This window comes from Haliotis rubra, unplaced genomic scaffold, assembly GCF_003918875.1.
Source record: "Haliotis rubra isolate DU_JTF1 unplaced genomic scaffold, ASM391887v1 Scf1413, whole genome shotgun sequence".
NCBI lineage: Eukaryota > Metazoa > Mollusca > Gastropoda > Lepetellida > Haliotidae > Haliotis > Haliotis rubra.
In genome coordinates, this window is record NW_025765352.1 from 122336 (window position 1) to 145529 (window position 23194).

Here is a 23194-nt window from a genome sequence, read left to right on the forward strand (position 1 = left end):
GTATTACATACTTTCAACAGTTTCAACATTGCCATATTTTCAACAGTTGCCACGTTAGATATGTGAGAGAGAGAGAGAGAGAGAGAGAGAGAGAAAAGACACTGATTCTTCATTTTCTCTACTAGATATATGCACTTTACGACACCATCATGGAGCTTTTAAATGTAACTCTTTACGATTGTGAATTGTGGTGGTCCGATTAATTGAAATAATCAAAGATTGGTTGCAGTGTACAAAATAAACCCAAAGAACTACATGGTTTTTTTATATTTTTTGTGCATTAAGGCACAGTCAGGAAGATTTGATAAATGACGAAAACCAATTATTTTCGATGATTGATCGGTTGTAATGAATCAATCATCAATTATGAGATTTAACCAATTCCCAGCATTAATTGTGAATAGGTTATTGACATGTTTTCATAGACAGTCATAACAAGTTTTCATATTTATCTTCCACAGTATTTTTCTTCGAGATGAGGCATTCTTCAACCCTTGTAGCAGGAATCTCTAAAACACAACGATTTCAATACAATATATAACATATGTATGTAATATAATACAATAATATATGTGCATTCTTAGCAGCCAAACACTTGACAGTTCAGAAAAACACTAAAGCACACAAGAGAAGATTAACTCTTAAAAGATTCAATTGTCATCTGACATTAAACACACATGCCCCCACCCCATTTATACCCTACAATAAATGGCTATCACTTAATTTTTGTTCAGTTTTTGTTTGTACATAAAAATGAAATTTTCATACATGCAGTAACAATTTATTAAAAACACTTTCATTAATTTTTTTGAAGATAAATCTGGGTTTAAATACTAAACCTCTATACAATACATAACATTTCACAATTTATCAATGATCCTTCCATCATCATGATCATACATTCAATCTGGTTTTCAATAAATATAAAAGTCAGCTTTAAGTGAACACAGTAAAAACACATCATTATACACACAAGTGTTACCACTATTTCAACACACTAAAATGAACATGTAATGAGCCTTGTCTTTGCTAAGAGACGGGGATTGTTTACATGCATATAGTTTGAAAAAAATCATACTCAGGTTACCATGGTTACTAAATTGCAATTTGTAAACACAAAAAGAGTGACAACTTCCTGTTCTTGCTCAAATACGATTACCACAACAATAAAAATGTTCTATGATCAGAGGAATCCAGGAAACGTGATAAACAAAGATGTTATTTATAAAAACTTTCGTTGTGAAAAAATAGCTGAATAACTGCGTCGACTTTACCTGCTTCATAGTGTCAAGGGCAGATAACTCTAAATGACCAAGGTACGCGATTCGCGGCAATGACACAAGAAAAGTTTAAGGTCTCATTTCAGTACGTTATATGCTTCCTAAAAATACCAAACTTTTTGTGCATGTAAATTAATGATTATATTAAGCGTATTTGCCCATAGTTCAAGAAAATAAATATTTTTACAATATTTGGCATACGTTTAAAAAGAGAGCAAAGTTCAACTTACCGTCGTTTCTTCATCTTCGTGGTCAGATGCTAGTTTTGCAAAATACGCGCACTTGAACATGTGTACGACGGGACACCATAAAAAAAATCGCATACATTTGGTCAAAATATGCGTACTTGGACCTTAAACGTCGGCCTGTCCGTGACCCAAAATCGTCCGCAATTCTAAAAATAACGACACTAGCGCCCCTAGCGGCGGCTGCGGTCGCTACCGATGGATTTGACCGTGATTGCTTAGTAATAGTATTGTATAACACCAAGGGCAATATTTTCCTGATCAAAATCTGCTCTCAGTTTCAAAGACATTTGATATTTCTAAATTTAGACGTCACTTTGTCACAGCACAGAAAAAAAATGAAAAACATTACCATCTTTACAGTATGAATGCGAACGATTACATTCTGGCGTGATAGCAAATGGCCCAGAAGCATTAATGAAACAGCTGTTCCTAACATGCAGTAAAAAAAAACACACCATCAAAGCTGTGCACTTGACGGAGAATGCATCAGCATTCATTAGATCTGTTCATCTAGTACAATTCGCAGCATTTGTTGCCATTAAATTTATGTCGACTCAGTTATTGATGCTGAATGTCAAAACTGCTCAGTATGTTTTAGAAAGGCCGTTAGGTCTTCAATGATAAATTACTCTATGTATACCCATTTGCAAATTATGTGGAATATATAAAAAAATAAAATCACTCCAGAAAATGGTAACAACTCGGCAACGGACAGCTTGACAGAAGAAGTAACTTTTCAAGGTTACAATGGCCCCTTGGCAGCATATCTGTCAAAGATCGAGACTGGAGAGCTGAGGAAGGATGATTATCAGAGAGAGGTGGTGTCATATCTAGAAGACCTGCATTTGCAGCTCAAAGAATACAAACCTCAGTCACAGAATGCCTCCTGGTTGCAGGTGGGAATGAGTGAAAAAAGTGTATCACAAATACTGTGGCTGTCACATTTGCTTGTTAAATTTACATGTCCGTCCGTCTGTCCAACCATCTGTCTGGTCTGTTAACCATGTTAAGACTTCCATTTCTCTGATTGTACAACCAAATGCATTGATATAAAATTGCATCCCAGGTTCTTTCTTTATCAATCTTATTAAAATAAGATTTTTAACTCTGAATCAATGCCTCTGTGTGCAATAATGTTGAACATGATGTTGAGTCACATTCCACCACACTTGTGTAGAGATGCAGCTACAGTCTGTTTGGGTCAGAAATGGACCGATGAATTGCAAATTGTATCATTGTACAAAATTGCCACATAAATATAAATAGTACTCATGTTTATCATTTACTAATACCCAACAGCTGTCTTATATTTGAAAATTTTCCGGACTCCACCCAAAAAGTTGTTTAAGAAACTATCATCATTGAAAACGGAAAAGTTGTTATCTGTCGCGGCGGGCCGAAACCGCAGAAACGGAACAGCCGTTCAGGTTCTCAGATTCCCAGAGTTTTCATTATTAGCACTGTACCTCTGGAGATTTGGCAATTTAAACTTCAACCTGACATTGCTAACAATGACTAAAGGCTCTTCCTGGTATTACAGAGTCTAGGATTTGGCTCCTCTCAGCAAGTTTCAGCTCCTCAGGGCCTTTACTTGTATGGAAGTGTTGGTGAGTTGAGTTACTCATGTGTCAATGAAATATTGATCTATCTATACGTATATGTTATATCAAATATTTCTTGTGAGACATTCATTGTATTGTAGTCAGGGTTTTACACAGACTTCTAAAAATGGGAGTCATGGTGACTCACAATATTTATTTTGGGAGTCATTTTCAATATTTGGGAGTCATGAAAATTTAAAATTTCTTTGTGTTAATCATTCTCAGTATGTAACTGTGTATGTCACACCATCAAATGCAACTACAGCATTGTTCAGTTCAAACAGCCAGGATTACTGTCTCCTCTGAGTTCTCTGGAACAATCTGACAGCTCTGTAAAAGTCAAACTATCATCGAACAATATGATAGTTTGCTTATCAAATCGATTTTATTGAACTGAATTGTGAGGGCCACCCACAAAACTTGCATCAAGCTGACTCGTATGATAATATTTTGAGAGTTGTTTACAAACTTGTTGCTTCAAATTCGCAGGAATTGTGCGTCATGTAAAACCCTGCTTGTAGTACATTATTTATGTGATCAGTAATTCTCCTACTATTGCACATTAATGACAAGCTTTGGGTCTGGAGGTTTAAGTGATTGTTTGTCATGTCAAGGGTCCAGACTGGTTCACCACAAGGGTACACTGTGTTTTTGCTGTCTCCTGCCATGATGTTGCAGCAATATTGCCATTATGCTAAAAGCATTGTAAAATCAAATGATGTTGATGTCGTTCTGTGTTGTGCAGGTTGCGGGAAGACGATGCTGATGGACATGTTCTTCCATACATGCTCAGTGAGGAGGAAACAACGAGTCCACTTCCACAAGTTTATGTTAGATGTACACAGGCGTAAGTTATTTACATACTTACTAAAGGGGTGGAGGGGTAGCCTAGTGGTTAAAGCATTCGCTCATCATGCTGCAGACATGCGTTTGATTCTCCACATGGTTGCAATGTGTGAAGTCCATTTCTGATGTCCCCAACCATTGTCAATAGGTCCTTGATGATACTTTATAGAAATTGTACAAATTTACAATTATTTTGTCAAGTTTCAGAGAGTACATTGCATCTCTAGTTCAAACAAAAAAATAAGACTTCACTTTCTGATCTTATATAAGTATCATATATTGGAGGAATGGAAGATTAAGCCTTTGAATATTAATTGGCCCCCTCATTTCCCATCTATATTTCATGTTGGACAACCCCCACCTTTGTTAAAAAAGCTATTTTTTGTGTACGTCATATTTCTTTCAGTACCATTGACTAAGAGTAATTCCTAATGAGTTGCCAGTAGGGACCCATGCTTGTCGTAAGAGACAACTAATGGTATCGGGAGGTCAGGCTCCCTGACTTGAATAAGGGTTTAAAGTGTGAAGTTCATTTCTGGTGTCAATCACCTGGACAGTACTGGAATATTGCTAAACACAGAGTAAAAACATTCTCACTAACTACTGAAAACGATGCCAATAGCCAAGTTCATCAGTCATGAGTCAGGATAAGTATAAAATATTAATTTTATCATAAAAATTACATTTTTGGGCACATACTGATATTGATATGTTATGTTGTTTCCAGGAATCCATGAGTTGAAGCATAGCCAGCCCAAACACAGGAACGTAAAGAGATCCCAGGCTTTCGACCCTATAGCTCCTGTAGCCGATGAAATCAGTGAAAGCACCTGGCTGTTATGTTTTGATGAATTCCAAGTAACAGACATTGCCGATGCAATGATTCTAAAACGGCTGTTCACAGAGCTGTTTGAAAATGGCGTTGTTGTTGTGGCAACTTCAAACAGACATCCAAATGGTATCTATGTTCTTTAGTGAAAAATATATATCATTACCTATCAATGTTTACTAGGTGTTCCATGGGTGAATCTATGAAGAAATTGGTGATTACAAAGCTGTCAGTTTGTAAGAATGTGATTGTTTTTATTGTTTACATGGATAATAATATTTGCAGTGGTTCATGGAGTAAAATGACACATTATCAACAAGGTATAATGACACATTATCAGCAGGGTATAAGGACACATTATCAGCAGGGTATAAGGACACATTATCAGCAGGGTATAAGGACACATTATCAACAAGGTATAAGGACACATCAGCAGGGTATAAGGACACATTATCAGCAGGGTATAAGGACACATTATCAGCAGGGTATAAGGACACATTATCAGCAGGGTAAAAGGACACATTATCAGCAGGGTATAAGGACACATTATCAGCGGGGTATAAGGACACATTATCAGCAGGGTATAAGGACACATTATCAGCAGGGTATATGGACACATTATCAGCAGGGTAAAAGGACACATTATCAGCAGGGTATAAGGACACATTATCAACAAGGTATATTGACACATTATCAGCAGGGTATAAGGACACATTATCAACAGGGTATAAGGACACATTATCAGCAGGGTATAAGGACACATTATCAGCAGGGTATAAGGACACATTATCAGCAGGGTATAAGGACACATTATCAGCAGGGTATAAGGACACATTATCAGCAGGGTATAAGGACACATTATCAGCAGGGTAAAAGGACACATCAGCAAGGTGTAAGGACACATTATCAGCAAGGTATAATGACACATTATCAACAAGGTATAATGACACATTATCAGCAGGGTATAAGGACACATTATCAGCAGGGTATAAGGACACATTATCAGCAGGGTATAAGGACACATTATCAGCAAGGTATAAGGACACATTATCAGCAGGGTATAAGGACACATTATCAGCAGGGTATAAGGACATTATCAGCAGGGTATAAGGACACATTATCAGCAGGGTATAAGGACACATTATCAGCAGGGTATAAGGACACATTATCAGCAGGGTATAAGGACACATTATCAGCAGGGTAAAAGGACACATTATCAGCAGGGTATAAGGACACATTATCAGCAAGGGTAAGGGACACAAAGGACACATTATCAGCAGGGTATAAGGACACATTATCAGCAGGGTATAAGGACACATTATCAGCAGGGTAAAAGGACACATTATCAGCAGGGTATAAGGACACATTATCAGCAGGGTAAAAGGACACATCAGCAAGGTGTAAGGACACATTATCAGCAAGGTATAATGACATTATCAACAATGACATTATAAGGCTTTCTTCCACCATTAAACTGTTATTACTTGAGTACTGTTAAAAGTGACATTACTCCCTCACTCACTCACGCACTCACTCTCAGACTCACAGACTATTTCGCTCACTCATTCATGATAAGTATGATCGGGGAGACCTATTCTGCACGTTTAATGTGAATAATTGTTCATCTTGGTTTCAATTATCATGTACTCTGATTTGTTTTCTTTTACTCAGATCTCTACAAGAATGGTCTACAACGTGCCAACTTTGTGCCTTTCATAGGGATATTGAAGGTACTACTTTCCTTTACTCACATATTCTCATCAGTCTGGTTTCTAAAGAATGGCTTGCAAGTTCCTTGTATTACACAAGCACAGCCTGGTCAATAATGGCTGGATTAGATAAGTTCCTGGTACCTGAAGGATACACTTGGAAATCATTTGGTTTTGGCACCATATGAAGCCATAATATGAAGGCATGATATAAAGGCACTGTATATACACTTTCAAAAGAGTTAACTAGATAAACATGTTGAAATGAACATATAAACATGCTTAGGGAAATGTATGATTCATTAAACAATCTTGGGGACTATGATACTGAAAAGGGTATTGTCAGTTTCAGTGGAACATGTGAAAAGAAAGGGTCAGTCTAACTTATGATATAATGAGTGAGTGAGTATGGTTTTACGCTGCTTTTAGCAATATTCCAGCAATATCACGGCAGGGGACACCAGAAATGGGCTTCACACATTGGCGAGACGAGCGACCACTTTAACCACTAGGCTACCCCACCGCCCCTATGATATTATAATATTAAAATCGTCCAAAGTATTTCTACCTGTTGGCAAACTTACAAATTTGTGATAGTAGCATACTTGACTGACACTTGAAGACAATTAATTTTTCTCACCGAAAATTGAGTCTGCTGTGACCCATGAAGATCTGGGTTAGAATTGGATTTCAGTAACCCATGCTTGTTGTAAGAGGCGACTAACGGGATCGGGTAGTCAGACTTGCTGAGTTGGTTGACACATGTCATCATATCCTCATTGTGAGGATCAATGCTCATGCTGTTGATCACTGGATTGACTGGTCCAGACTTGATTATTTACAGACCATTATAGCAGGAATATTGCTGAGTACAACATAAAACTAAGCTCCCTCACTGAATCTGTGAGAAAATATAATTTTGATAGAAATAAACATGTCCTTTTGAACTGAAAAGGAGCCCGAGTGAGAAGGGAGATTCAGAACTTAAACCTGTGGAAATCTAGAATTTCTTTATTTAGGGCTTTAGCATTGGACCGCCTCCGTGGCCCGGAGAGCGGAAGGTCGTGGGTTCGATCCCCGACCGCGTCATACCAAACGACATTAAAATATGGTACTTGTTGGTCCCTGCCTGGCGTTCGGCATTAATGGGTACAACAAGGACTGGTCGGCTCGGAGTCAGTATAATGTGTCTGAGTGGGGTATTCATGCTTCACTGTGGCATGGTATCTCAGTGGGCTAGCACTATAAAACCAGCTTAAGTCTGGGCTAGTACAAGCAGACGCGCATACACATACACACGCATGCACGTCGTCATTTGAGCGAAATATTCTCAAGCCCGATGTTAAACACAATTTCACCTCACCTCACTGAATCTGTTGCACTAGCCATCCTGAAGGAAACAAGCATACTTTTGTGGAACCTTTGTTATTGTTTCTGTTGTTGTTAGTTCCTTTCAAGCAAACGTTTATGTTGTTTTTGTTAATCTCTCTTTATTTATATTTAACTCTAAAATGTGCTGTATTGCTTCATTCTTGCTTTAGTGGTTAACACTGTCTACCACGAGTATACTTGTGTTATCAAATGTAACAGAATTTGCTACTACAAATTATCTCGTAGCTACATCAGAGTTATGAGTATACTTGTGGTAGACATACAACTGTTCGATTCCCCATATAACAACAATGTGTGAAACCTATTTCTGGTGTCCCCTACTGTGATATTGATGGAATATTGCTACAAACAGTGTAAAACTAAACTCACTCACTCATTCTTGCTTTAAAACAGTATAACAGGGTTGTATCTTGACCTACAAAAAATATGCTTCAGGGGACTCCGAAAAACTAATTTTACAAGTCATTATTGGAAGTATTAGGGTCCTGTAAAGTAATTAAATGGTGTAGCTGACTATTATCTAAAATGTTTTTATTACCCCAGTATTAGATTTGCACATTTCATATATTTCTTGTCAGGAGTTTGGTACAATTAATATTATTGTGCATATATTACTGACACAATATATGTATATTTTTCCTTATCCTGACTCATGCTTATTTACTTGTCTTCTTCTTCTTTGCGAACACAGTGGAACACTTGTATCTCCCAATTGAAGTTCCCTTCAATGTAAAATCACTAATTAGTACTCACCATGAGTTATCTTTCCCCTCGCAAGCACGGGAACGAGGGCGCCACCTCCCACCATGTGCCTCACTCTCTCCTTCTTCGCCCAGTGAGCTGGACGTGAGAGCGCCTGTGTCTCCCTACACACATATCCTTTATTTATATTTAGTTTGGTACCTCTTATATTCATCTATAGAGGTGTAACTAGTATCCTTATGCAACATGCATTGATATTTATTCGTGTTTCTGCTGCTTTATTCACGGTTCGCCGTGTTTGCTCAGCAGTTTGCGTTAATGAAAATCTGCACTGTTTGTAAATTACGTTACTCTGCTGCCGATCCGCATTTAGTATGCCCTAGTTGCATAATTCCATGCTCTATTGTTTCACGCTGCAAATTATGTATTAATTTGTCTAATTCTGCCTTTGATAAATATTTATATTCCATCTTGAGACGGGCGGCAGATAGATCTCGGAAACAATCTTCAGTCATGGCTAATAGATCAGAGTCAGATATACCCTGTCAACTGTTTGCGGACGACCCTCTACCGTCTGGTGTTCCGCCTGAGTTACCTTCGGGGGAGAAGCGTGGGACGCAGTCCGCTATATCCAAGAAGCGACCTGCATCCCAGGACATTCCATCATCACAGTCTAAGACTAGAAGAGCTTCCACGTCGTCTCAACGTACGCTCCGAACCCCCAGGTCTACAGCTTCGTCAAAAGGGAAATCCACGAAGTCTACTAAAAACTTTGCTTCTGACATTCTACCTGTTTCAGAATTGTGTTTATATGATGATGACATTCCGATTATCATTCCAGATGTACGGCATAAGAAGCGACCAGTATCGGCTACCGTCACTTCAGCGCAGATCAACACGCAACCAGAGATGCCTACGCTGACGCCTGAGATTATAACTGAGGGTCCCGTCACTATCACAGAGAGGACACCCTCAACGCCAGCGCAGACCGTCCCAGACGACCTGGTTAACCAAATCCTGATGTTGATGGAAGACTGATACGGTTTACAGAGGCCTCAGAGCCGCGGGCCCCAGAGCCCAACCCATAATAAGTCATGTAGGGCCCCAGAGCCAGCTATCACTTCGCGTAGGGCCATAGAGCCCACAAACGCGCCTTCGCGAAGAACATCCCAGGCTGCCTCCACGAAGGATCCAGATCCTCACCAGTTGCGAAGGGCTTCGCGGAGGAGGAGTGCTTCACCGAGCTCAGACCCTGTAGAACACAGAGGTCGTTCGCGAAACAGGCTCCCATATAATGATTCGGACTCTGACTCGATACCTTCCCGAAGGCCATCACGAAGGTTAAGTGGCTCCAAGTCATCTTCACCCAGAAGATCTAGAAGGGATACATCGAGAGCTTCACGAAGCCACCAGCGTTCGCCGAGGAAGTCTCCTCCAAGGTCTCCCTATACTAGCCACTCGTCAGTCCGTTCACCACAATCTTCTCGTCGATCTTCTTACAGATCTAGGACTCCACCTCACTCTATTATATGTGATCCTACATCAGAAGAGGAAGAAGGTATCGTATTCTCAGATGCAGAAATTAGATACTGGATGGTGAATGGATTGGAACTTGCTTCCCCGTCTAAGAACGAGAACTCAGCTCATACTTATTTGATGAAGGAAGATGATGCGGACACTATCTCCTTACCTCCTATTGACCCGATAGCAGCGGTTCCAGCTAATCTGGATACAGCCTTTACCAAATCTACGAAATTCCAATCAACACATTTCCCGGTTTTCAGCGCCAAGAAATTTGCAGGTCACAATATGGACTCCTTTTTCAAGGCTCAAGAGATTGATGACAACTTTAAGTTAATCAGTGATGCCAAGTCCAGAAATTACAGAATAGACGATCGCAAACTAGCCCAGTTGGGTACCATTTCTAGGAGAATGTTTTTGGATTGAATAGATCTAGAACTGTCAATGAAACTCTCATCACCAAGTTCAAAGATTCTACAGAGGAGGAAGATAGAATGATCTACTCGGCTCTACTCATGCAGAAAAGAGACCATCAGTTCCTTACAGATCACTTGTCAGCGCTTACTGAAGCTACTACCATGGCTCGTCGTCAGGGTCTACTAGCCTCCTGCAATTTGGATAATCAATTTACGGAATCACTCTACGCTGCCCCATGGTCATCGCCCTTACTCTTTGGTGGTAACATAGACAAGGTCTCCAAAGAGGTGTCTAAGGACTCTAGAGAGGTGCTTATCATCAAGTCCATGGATACGTTAGCGAACGTCATTAAGCAATCATCCTTGAGATACTCTGGCAAGTCTAAATTCTCTGGACTACAGAAAGCACGGGACAAGAAATTGGCTACAGCAAAAGGTCCCAGGGAATCTTTTCGTCGCCCATACAGCAATTTCAGAGGAGGATCAGCAAGAGGCAGATCATCCAGAGGTTCCCACGGATTTAGACGATGAAATACAGGTTCGGAACGACTGGAGTCTTCCACCCCAGCCGTTCCAGTACAACCTTCTCAAGTGGGTGGACGCCTTCAGCTGCACTGGGAAAACTGGGGATTACTACAAGATCCTTATGTATCCAACATCCCACAGCACGGATATCAAATACAACTCAAGGCCATACCTCCGTTAACAGTCATCCCTCCAAGGTTCGACTTTCAACCAGCACAACTACCTATGTTAAGGGAAACAGTAGCTACTCTGCTAAACAAACAGGCCTTAGAAGTTCTGGATCAGCGAAACATCGTACCAGGTTTCTACTCCCTAGTTTTCCTAGTGCCCAAGAAAAATTCCAAGGAAAAGTTTCGTCTCATATACAACATGAGCATCTTCAACAAAGACTATCTAAGCAAACCGCCAGCGTTTCGCATGATACACTTACCACAACTTCGGCACTTAATTCTTCCCAAAGATTACATGGCCAGCATAGATTTGCAAGACGCATATCTACACATTCCGATTCATCCCCATTCAAGGAAATATCTAAGATTTATCCTAGACGGGAAACATTACCAATGGAAAGTACTTCCCTTCGGAATCTCATCGTCCCCTTGGGTATTCACAAGAGTGACGAAGCCTATTGTCGCATACCTACATCGTCAAGGTCTTCGCAGCGCATTTTACCTAGACGACGGGATACAAGTGGATCCAGATCCACAGCGTTTCAGACTACAGCTGAACTTTATAATCAAGCTACTAACTATACTAGGCCTATGGAGCAATCAAGAGAGCAAATGTCACATAAATCTGCTAGAGATGCAAGCAGTCATAAACGCCATAAGTCACTGGAGCAACCTACTACAGAATGCTCAGTTGATGATTCACACAGACAATTCGACAGTGGCGTTTTATGTGAACAAACAAGGCTCAACAAGGTCACCGAACCTACTGTCTCTATGTTTCCGATTATTCGATCTAATCGACAATCTAAACATACATGTCAGAGCTTGCCACATTCCAGGAGCAAAGAATGTATTAGCAGACGCTCTCTCTCGGCCACACCTACCGTCGCCGACAGAATGGATGCTCCACACAGAGATATTCACTCAAATAATCATGGAAATAGGATCTCCACTAGTAGACCTATTCGCCACTCGATTCAACAAACAACTGACAACTTTCGTATCGCCAGTTCCAGACCCACTAGCATGGGCAACGGACGCACTAAGCATATCGTGGGAGGGACTCAACAGCGTGATGCTTTCCGCCACCAGCGTTAATCCCACAAGTCTTTACGGAAAATCAGTCAAGCGCAGAGCCTCCATCTGATTTTGGTCGCGGCCCTACTGGCCAGCGAGAGCGTGGTTTCAAATCTTATTCAAGAAATCGGACAACCAATTCTACAACTTCCAGAACGCTCGAATCTATTGATACATCCGCACACCAAACAAGTGCACGGAAAACCAGCAGTATTCCAACTTCACGTATGGATTGTATCAAGGCATGTCTGAATAAGAGAGGTTACTCAGCCAGAGCGGCAAAAGCAGTCACGCTTGCACTGCTTAACTCAACTCGCAACTTATACGATGACAAATGTCACAGTTTTGTTAATTATGCTGCAAAGAAAGGATTTACAGCCAGATATGCTACTCATCCTCAAGTGGCGGACTACTTATGTTATCTACGACAAACTAAGAATCTAAAAGGCTCAACTTTGTCCACTTATCTTGCAGCATTAAGCTCTGTCATAACTATGAGAGCGGCGTCAAGTTAACAAAGACCCCAGAGTTACTCGCTTTGCTACGAGCATTCCGATTGGAGGATCACAAACGGAAGTTTCACGCTCCAGCTTGGGATCTAAATATAGTGCTCCAACACCTCACAAGTGAGGCTTATGAACCATTAGAATCTACATCGTTTGAATCACTGACCCAGAAAACTTTGTTCCTGTTAGCTTAGCTTCACGGCTGCCAGGATGTCAGAGATTCACGCTTTGGATTCTGAGAGAACACACTTTGATGATATTCATAACATCGTTCATCTGGGACTACGCTGGGATTTTATAGCTAAGAACCAATTGCCAGGTCAACCAGACAGATTATTCCACGTCCCAGCTCTCTCATCCATACTTGGACCTCATGATACGATGGATCTATCACTATGCCCAGTAAGAGCACTGAAAATATATTTCCACCGATCCAAACAGAGGAGAGGAAAATTCAAGAGATTATTTATCCCTCTATCTACAGCTCATGAGACGAAGTCTCACGTACTACTATCTCAATTTGGATCAGAACTGTCATACTACGTGCCTACAAGGCTGCAGGACTCGACCCTCCAAGAGCATCTAATCCTCATGAAATTAGAGCGCTAGCATCAACACTTGCTCTACACGGCAACTGCTCTTTGAATACCATAATGGAGGGTTGTTTCTGGAGATCCGATATGGTGTTTGCCAACCACTATCTGAGAGATATCACCACCAAGGACGTCTCAGGTATCCACCATTTCGGTCCCATGGTCCTCGCTCAACAGTTGACAGTTCCTCGGAGAAGATAAGTCAATCTTACAGATTTATACTTATCTGATATCAGTACTAAATAGCTACATGCTATATATATATTTTGCTTAAGTTCAATCTATTATCTTAAGCTCAGTACTATGGTTATTATATCATACAATATATTAGCTAACAACTCTAAGGAGTTTTGCTATTATATTTAGCTTAAGTTTCATCATATCTTAAGCTCAGTAATATGGTCACATTTTATATATATATTAGCTAACAAACTCCTGGAGGTTTTGCTATTATATAGCTTAAGTTAAATTATATCTTAAGCACAGTACTATACTCATATAGCTTAAGTTTATGCATATCTTAAGCTTAGTACTTTGGTTACTTCATAAAAGTATATTAACTATAAACTCAAGGAGTTTATGCTATCACATTAACAACTTAAGTCTACTAGTCTTAAGCTTTGTATTAATGTTGTATATACTTTATCGTAATAAGTATATTGTAATAGTTATATTGTAATAACCCATATATGGCAGCTGATAAGTTAGCAGCAGGAATTCATCAGTTCAGTGCCTTTATGAAGTTCCCATAGGGTTATTACAGTCATTACAATTCAAATCACTAATTATCCAAATCCAAAGTCTTATATATTCCCACCTCCATAGCCGTCGGATTCTACAAGCAAATAAGCATGAGTCAGGATAAGGAAAAATATGTAATTTTCTGAGTAAAATTGATATTTTATACTTATCCTGACTCATGAGGTAAGCCCTCCCGTCCTTCCCACATAACACTTTGGATTTCCCTGTAAATTCAAGTGTTGGGCTCGCTATAAAAGGAGAGAATGAGGCACATGGTGGGAGGTGGCGCCCTCGTTCCCGCGCCTGCGAGGGGAAAGATAACTCATGGTGAGTACTAATTAGTGATTTTACATTGAAAGGAACTTCAATTGGGAGATACAAGTGTTCCACTGTGTTCGCAAAGAAGAAGAGACAAGCACATAAGCATGAGTCAGGATAAGTATAAAATATCAATTTTACTCAGAAAATTACATTATTTTGCATCCATACCATGCAATTCTCCATACTGGACGCTCATTTCTGTGCTGTGTTAAACCCTAGGTATAAGGATCTTTGCCAAAATGTTACATCATATAACAGAAGAAGAAGGTGTTATCCTTAGAAGGTGTTATTTAGCCCTCACTGCACATCAGCCCTATGTTTTTGAGGTGATTAAGTGTACACAAACCTTTAAGTACTGAAAACAGCCGATGTTGACAAAAATGTATTGCATCACTTCACACTAGTGTGTGCTCTGTGCACTGCCAAGTTGTTATTTATGTATGTGATAATTTCTTTTCTAAAAGATAAGTCTTTAGGTGTTTTTTGAAGGAAGTCACTGATGCTGCTGTGTGTATTGGTGAGGGCACATTCCATTTTGTTATGGCTGCAGGAGAAAATGAAAGTGGCAATGAAATATCCATCAAGGAACAGAAATGATTCTCTGTAATACATGCTGTGTGTGTTGGAACAACTGTGATCCTGAGATACTGTTTCAGAACTACAGCAAAGTTGTATGTCTCGACTCAGGAGTCGACTATCGTATGATGACACTTCCAGCTGAAGGAAGGACGTATTTCATGTAAGTTTATAACGTTTCTGAACTGGGTGGTCAGATGTGGTTGGCTAGCACAGCTGTTACAATGGGGCTTATCATACCAAATACACTGATACAATTATGATTTTTCATGGTGTCCCTTAACAAATGTTGTAAAATCCATAAAAGCTGTGTAAAGCGTTATGGCTTTTTGAAGTAAATTGAAATATTTGTACACATTTGTCAGATAAACTCAGTGAAGGTGTAAGGATTTTCTGGTAATGGCATCAGAGATTTTGTTTTACTATTTTAGAAAGTCTATGTGTGATAGCCAGTATGAAGTCGACAGAGTGTTTGAAGATCTACATGAAGAGTCAGAATGCCAGTGAGTTGTCTCCCCTTGACTGCAACATCGCACCAACTGACCACGTCATACATCATGTTCCTGTGTTTGCACTGTCTACCCATGATACAAACACACATTCTTAAAAGGCTATGAATTTTGTCAGTCTGGCTTTTACAAAGGCCCTAAATTTTACTTTCAAGATAAGGTCTTCAAATTCATAAAAACATTGTTTAAAAGGGTTAATCCAGCAAGTGTGTTAATTAGGGCTGTAACGATGCATCAAACTATCGATGGGTTGCAATTGTTGAGTCTCCGTTAGCAATTAATCGATGGTAGAAACGAAAAACTATTGATGCATCGATAGCATGTGTAACTATCGATAGTTTTGTATTTGATTTAAGCTGATAAATGTGCACTGCAAAATACAGGATGTTTGGGTGCAGACTTGCAGCTTCATTGAGTTCATGTTTTAACTGCTTACTTGATCTGGGTTTCAAGTTTCTTGTCACTCATAAAAAGAGACTGAAACTACTTCAACTTGTTTTTATTTCTTATAAACAATACATTCATCTGGGAAATGACTTCAAATGAGACAATTCAATGGTATGTTGAGAAAAACTACTGCTATAGTATTGCAATAGTTGGTACATGTAGTATGTTGCAATAGACTATCGCTATCGCATGTAGTATGTTGCAATTGACTATGCTATCGCAATAGTTTTGTCCCTCAGTAGTCCCCCCTAGTGTTAATTAACTGCCTCTGTGTATGGTAAACATCTTAGTCTCAATCCTTTCACATCAAACAGACACTCCAACATATAACTGAAAAACTGTTCAAAGTGGTGCTACATCAAACTCAATCTTAAAATTACATAAGTAGTTATATAGCGGAAAGACAATGAATAATCTTTAAGCTCCGTGTCTCTGAGTTCATGAAGATATGCATGCTATAGAGACTTGACCTAAGTGAAGTCAGGGTCCAGATCCAAAGTAGCGTTTTTAGAGCTTTAGCAATCGTAAGCCTAGGATTATCTTTTGAATTATGACATGTCATAGTGTTATGAACTCCTTGTGGATAGGTACCTAGGGCAATAAGAACCTGTTGCCTGATCACTCAAGTTTAGGCTGTATATGAATCAAATGGTTAGTGATCACGCTAATTACTCAAAGTCATTGTCTTACTTTTGCAAGAGTGATTGAGTGAGTTTAGTTTTATGCCGCTTTTAGCAATATTCAAGCAATATCATAGCAGTGTACACCAGAAATGGGCTTCACATATCGTACCCATGTGGGGAATCGAACCCGGCCGTCCGTGTGATGAACAAACACCTTAACCCATGGCCAACCCATGGCCCCTTTTACACAAGACACCAAGTCTGGACATGGTATGGGAATAGGTGGCCCGCTTGCACAAAGTGATCTTAGTGCTATGAGTTCCTTAGGTCCATGTTGAGTGTGGGAGTTATGATCATCATTGCGCTAACATTGCTTTGTGAAAGTGGGCCCAGAGTGTTGAGTACTGTCACTCTTTAATTTGAAGTTTAGCAGTTATTTATCTTCAATATACAGTTTGTTACATGTATGAGATTATGATTATGATTGAGATCATATTTAATGATGATTTCAGTAATACGTCCTCGGACTCTGAGAATCCTGGGCCGTGATCTGAAACTGCCAGTCACGTGTGGTCGAGTTCTGGACTCATCATTCAGCCATTTATGCCAGACTGTACGTACTACCTTGCCTACCCCACCTTCAGCAGACATAATAACTAAGTTATGCTTCAGCAGTTTTATGATGTAGTCCATAAATCTACCCCAAATACCCAAGTAGATGTCTGTACTCAGAAATATCCCAGAGGTAGAACTCAGTGTACCAAAATCTAGCTTACCAGGCAGTGCATACAATGGGTGAGTCAAAGCCTTGTTGGGAATCTATTAACTCTTTATGTCCTAGAGAATTTCCTATCCAACAAAGATAGTGACCTTGCTCTTGATAATATTTGTGAAATTTAACACAAACTACAACTGATCTTTATGGCATGTTCAGCTTCATGGCGTTTGATGGTTTGTGTTGCAAGTTCGTATGTAAAGCCCAAGGCCCCGATTCACAAAGCTCTCATAAGCCTAAGATCTCGTAACTTTTCTCGAAGCATTCGCACCTCCCATACTGTAACATAGACTTATGACAGTCGTAACGCTACGATAGCTTTGTGAAACGAGGCCCAGGTCAGTAGACAAGGAGTGAGTGAGTGAGTTTAGTTTGACGCTGCACTCAGCAATATTCCAGCTATATGGTGGCGGTCTGTAAATAATTGAGTCTGGACCAGACAATTCAGTGATCAACAGCATGAGCATCGATCTTCGCAATTGGGAACCGATGACATGTGTCAACCAAGCCAGCAAGCCTGACCACCGATCCCGTTAGTCGCCTCTTACGTCAAGCATGGGTTACTGAAGGTTCGTTCACGGGTCAGTAGACAAGGAAAAACATAGTCAGAAATGCTGTTAAGAACTGGGATAGTATGTATTCATGAACTGGAAAAATGCTAAATGGTAAACCAAATAGTATCGATCACATACTGCATTGTCACTAAGGCATAGGGCCGCCTCCGTGGTGTAGTGGTTAGAGCATCCGCCCGGAGAGCGGAAGGTCGCTGGTTCGATCCCCGTTCGCATCATACCAAAAGATGTTAAAATATGGTACTTATTGGTCCCTGCCTGGCACTCGGCATTAATGGGTACAACAAGGACTGGTCGGCTCGGTGTCAGTAAAATGTGTCTGAGTGGGGTATTCATGCTTCACTGCGGCATGGTATCTCAGTGGGCTAGCACTATAAAACCAGCTTAAGTCTGGGCTAGTACAAACAGCCGCACATACACATATACATGCATGCACGTCGTCATATGAGCGAAATATTCTCAAGCACGACGTTAAACCCAATTTCACCTCACCTCACCTCACCTCACTAAGGCATATGATCTGTAAACAAAATCTACTTGGAGAATCAAAATTTTGAAGGGCATTTAGAAGTGGAATGCATAAGAAAAGCAAGATTTATGGATGTCAACTTCTTTATTGTGAATAACACGACATTTCGGAGTGTATGCTTGCTCCTTCACCTGATGACGTCGTGTTATTCACAATAAAGAAGTTGACATCCATAAATCTTGCTTTTCTTACTTTGAGAATGTTTTTGTTGACCTCATATGGCAAAGATCACTCCTGCCTGAGGTATGCTTTTGGTTTTTCAAAGCAATTGTTTTTTGTTAGGAAAAGATCCCCTGTTTGGTTGCTTGTCAGTTTGCCCAGACAGTGTGGAATATTGCTTATACTGTCAATCACTGGATTGTCTGGTCCTGACTCTAGCTTCATTTATCCATGCTAGTATCTAGTATCTGCATCATGTGAGTGAGTTTAGTTTTACGCCGCTTTTAGCAATATTCCAAGAATATCATGGCAGGGGGACACCAGAAAATGGGCTTCACACATTGTACCCATGTGGGGAATCAAACCCGGGTCTTCGGCGTGACGAGCGAATGCTTTAACCACTAGGCTAACCCACCTCCCAAATCTGCATTATGGGTTCGAATCCCAGATTTGTTCTGTTAGTTCATCTTGGTTTGTCAGCACCAAACAGTGCACTCAGGCTTCACCAAAGTTGTAAACACTTGTGACTTTCGCCATCATGACATGTATTATGTATTTGAGGGAAAATTCCTTCAAGTGAATAAGTATTATGAGCAAAGCTTGTTTCAAAGACAGTTGGGGGCGGTGGGGTAGCCTATTGGTTAAAGCGTTGGCTCGTCACGCCGAAGACCCGGGTTCGAATCCCCACATGGGTACAATGTGTGAAGCCCATTTCTGGTGTCCCCCGCCATGATGTTGCTGGAATATTGCTAACAGCGGCGTAAAACCACACTCAGTCAGTCAAAGACAGTTTAAAATGTTTGTTTGTTTCTGTTTTGCCAGGCACTAGGTGCCGTAGACTACCTCCGTATCAGCCAGGAGTTTGACGTCGTCATCATTAGAGACATCCCTCAAATGACTCTACAGAACAAAACTGAGGGCAGGAGGTTCATCACGCTCATTGACAATTTCTATGACAATAAGGTATTTGACAGGATTACACAATGCCATTTAGAAAGTGGTCAAATGTAACATATGTTATGTTTGGGGTTACACTTTCTTAGTAAAGTACAGATTCTAGTACTGTTTTTGGGTTGAATCCCATCTGCCAAGTTACACTTATACGAGGGGTACACAAAGTCCGCAGTTTAGACTATCAGTTGTTGCGGTGGCTGAGCCGTTAAGCGTCTGACTTTGTGTGCTGGCGATTAGATGCCTGACTCTCAGGGTGTGGGTTCGAATCACAGATGGGACTCACCTCAACAAAAAGTACAAGAATCTGTACTTTACTAAGAAAGTGTAATCCCAAATATAACATATGTTACAAGATATTTGACAGATTGCACATTTGTAGGTTAATCAGGAGCGGATCCAGAGGGGGGTTGTGGGGGTGCCCCTATCCCCACCCCATTCCCCCCAAAATATGTCCCTGAGGAGCATTTTCCCCTAACCTTTGGACTTAATTCTTGGGCAAAACAGATTGATTGATGACAGAGTATGAAGACTTACCTTGTGATGTATGTTCAATAGTAAGATGAGTGTGCTGTGTGTGTCTCCAGGTGAAGGTGGTTTGTTCAGCTGAAGCTGAGGCCAAGCACCTGTTCTCCGCAGGCACTCTCAGCCATCATGATGAGCAGGCCAACATGGCACTGATGGATGATCTAGGAATTCAGGCTGTGAGTAGCACAATGCTCGGTATATTTTAAGATGAGAACTTTGTGAACTAACAATATTGATCTTGTACAAATATGAAGCGAGCCTGTGTAGATAGTGTGTTTCTCAGATGATGTAATTTGTAATCTCCTGGTGACGAAGTTTTGACATGTTAAGATCAAGTACATGGGTTTATTATCTTAGTGAGTCTAGTTTTACGCAGATTTTAGCAATATTCCATATCATGGCGGGGGAAACTTGAAATGGGCTTCACACATTGTAGAACCCGGGTCTCTGGCATGACGAGTGAGCAAAGTTTTGACAAATGACAAGTCAAGCTAAAGCAAATGGGAGAAAGCCAGTATTGGTGTTCAACACTGCTACCTGGATTGCAAAGGCGTAAAGCTATATTGACAGGTTCAGTATAGAAAGGGCGTAGTGTGGGAAGCTTCTTGTCATTGGTTGTAATTGATATGCATAGCATACTCATTCCAGCGGAGATTGTTCTCATTTTCTTTGTTGTTCACCTTGTTTTCTGAATTCATTGCCATGTTAGCAGCTGTATTGCAGTATTGTTTAATTGGTCACACACTCTGACATACTTTATGCACAGGTTTTGTTTTGTTGTCTAAATTTGCTGGTGATGGAAAAATATTTTCTCGTAATTTCTGGCATTTGGGAGGTTTTGCTTAATGTTCAATGTTTGTGAGTGAAAGGTCTTTAGATTCAAACTCTTGAAGAACAAACCTATAAGACCTAAAGAGACCTTGTTCTTGGATCCCAAGGTCAAATGTCACTAGGGCCTAGGGTGCCTTCCTTTTGGGCCTCAGGATGACTTGAATTTCACCCTGTTGACGTGCTTGAGTTTCAGTTACAAAACATGGCCAAATGCTCGAGGACTAGGTGACTTTCCTTGTGTACCAAGAATATAGATTCTTGATCATGAAGAGGCGGTGGAGTAGCCTAGTGGTGAAATCATTCGCTCGTCATGCTGAAGGTCCAGGTTCGATTCCCAACATGCGTAGTATGTGTGAAGCCCATTTCTGGTGTCCTCCTCTGTGATGTTGCTGGAATATTGCTAAAAGTGGTGTAAAACCATAGTCACTCACTCCTGGAAGTAAGTAAATTGATTAAAGAAAGTTCCACTGCATATGTAAGCTATGTTGTCCATCATGCACTGTTTTGCAACATTAGGCTAAAGAGCTTTATTCAATTTTCCTCCTAGACTTCCGACAAAGCCAAATCCAGCATCTTCACAGGGGAGGAGGAGCTATTTGCATTTGACCGTACAGTGTCAAGACTGACCGAGATGCAGACCGAGGAATACTGGAACCATGACAGGGCTTGGACACAGGAGAATGATGGGAAATCTCAGACACATACAGAGAATGCTGGGAAACAAGATGCTCCGAGTTTATGATGATTGTTGGTTTTAGAGTTAAACATTGTTTTTTATTAGGGCTATACTAATACACAGAATTTAAAAAAAATTATATAATCCTTTTGTTTGTGTGAAAGGTGCAAATGTGTGATATAGAGAGAGATTTTATACATGTTCATGTGTTTTAAATAGATTTTAATGATTAAACGAGGAGAAACTTACTAAGAATATTGATTACATATATAAATGCATCTGTGTTTGAAGTTGCCGTGTGAATTTATCTAGGATTATAGTCAAATCACACAGCTATTGAGATGTAACATCATGGAAGGGATGTAATACGATTTGTATCCTGATACTTTATTTATATTATGAGTGAGTGAGTTTGGTTTTACGCTGCTTTTAGCAATATTCCGGCAATATCACGGCAGGGGACAGCAGAAATGGGCTTCACACTCTGTACCCATGTGGGGAATCGAACCGTGTTTTCAGCGTGACGAGCAAACGCTTTAACCACTAGGCTACCCCACAGGCCCGTATATTATGAAAGATGATGTTCTTACTTTTGGCAGGTGAATCACAACCTTGCACACACCCCACCCTATTGCTAAAGGTGGCTCACTCACTCATTCACTCACTGATTAGTCGACTTGTCAGATCGATGCACAGTATCTTCCTGCACAGGTCATGCATTACTGTGATAAATACAGATGGATGATTAAAGTACTGTCGGAAATAGAAAAAAAACTGTTTTTAGGCTGTTACTCTGTATCTCTAAAATTTACACAACTGCAAATAGCATATGTCGAAATATACCACATCGGCCTAACTGGGCATTCAGAGGGATGCGTAATAGGATATCCAGAAAAGCATGTTTACTCGTAAAAATGGGTAAAACTTAAGAAAAATACGAATAGCTGCTAAAAACAATAGATCAGACTATAGATGGCAATTAGGTCGCTCAGCCAGGTATGACAACAGACCGTCGACCGTATTTTTTACGCCAGGTATCGTTTATAATGAAGCTACGTCTAATTTCAAATAGGGCATTTAAAAAGTGTCCTTTGTAATACAATATTGTCCCACAATAATTTGCATAAAGCCATGGCCTGTTCCAAATAAATCGTTTTGGACTCATTTCTGCACTAATCTTTTCTACGTTTACTATGTCCCTACCACTGAGACTGTAGTTAGGCCGAACTTAGTTTAACAGATATTTCACACTTGCACATATCAACTACATAAATTGTAGAGAAAAATGAGAAAATACAGGTTTTTTTTATTTCCGACAGCACTTTAGTGGGTTGTTTCTGCATTGAGAGCATTGGACATTGGTTTGTTTTTATGAAGTACGGGTATTTAATTCTTTCTCATGCACACCTGTAACTATCTCCTTGATAATGCAAAGGTAAGGTGGAAAGGTGGAGGGTCATGTTAGTCATGAATAGAAACCAGTATGCAAGATGGCGTCACAAATGACCGTTGTGTTATGTATTATCGTGCCACTGTCATCA

At 40.1% G+C, this 23194-nt stretch overlaps 1 protein-coding gene across 1 annotated transcript; it reads left to right on the forward strand.

Moving 5' to 3' along the window:
• Positions 1 to 2205: 2205 nt before the first annotated feature.
• LOC124269035 (AFG1-like ATPase) lies at positions 2206 to 22498 on the forward strand (the record flags this gene model as incomplete). The annotated part of the gene is made up of 11 exons (XM_046704060.1): positions 2206 to 2424; positions 3069 to 3135; positions 3875 to 3976; positions 4703 to 4933; positions 6476 to 6534; positions 15134 to 15216; positions 15485 to 15552; positions 17145 to 17245; positions 19490 to 19630; positions 20206 to 20322; positions 21525 to 22498. Coding segments are annotated over 11 exons (1383 nt in total), but the record flags the coding sequence as incomplete, so codon positions are not given.
• Between the last annotated feature and the right edge of the window lie 696 nt (positions 22499 to 23194).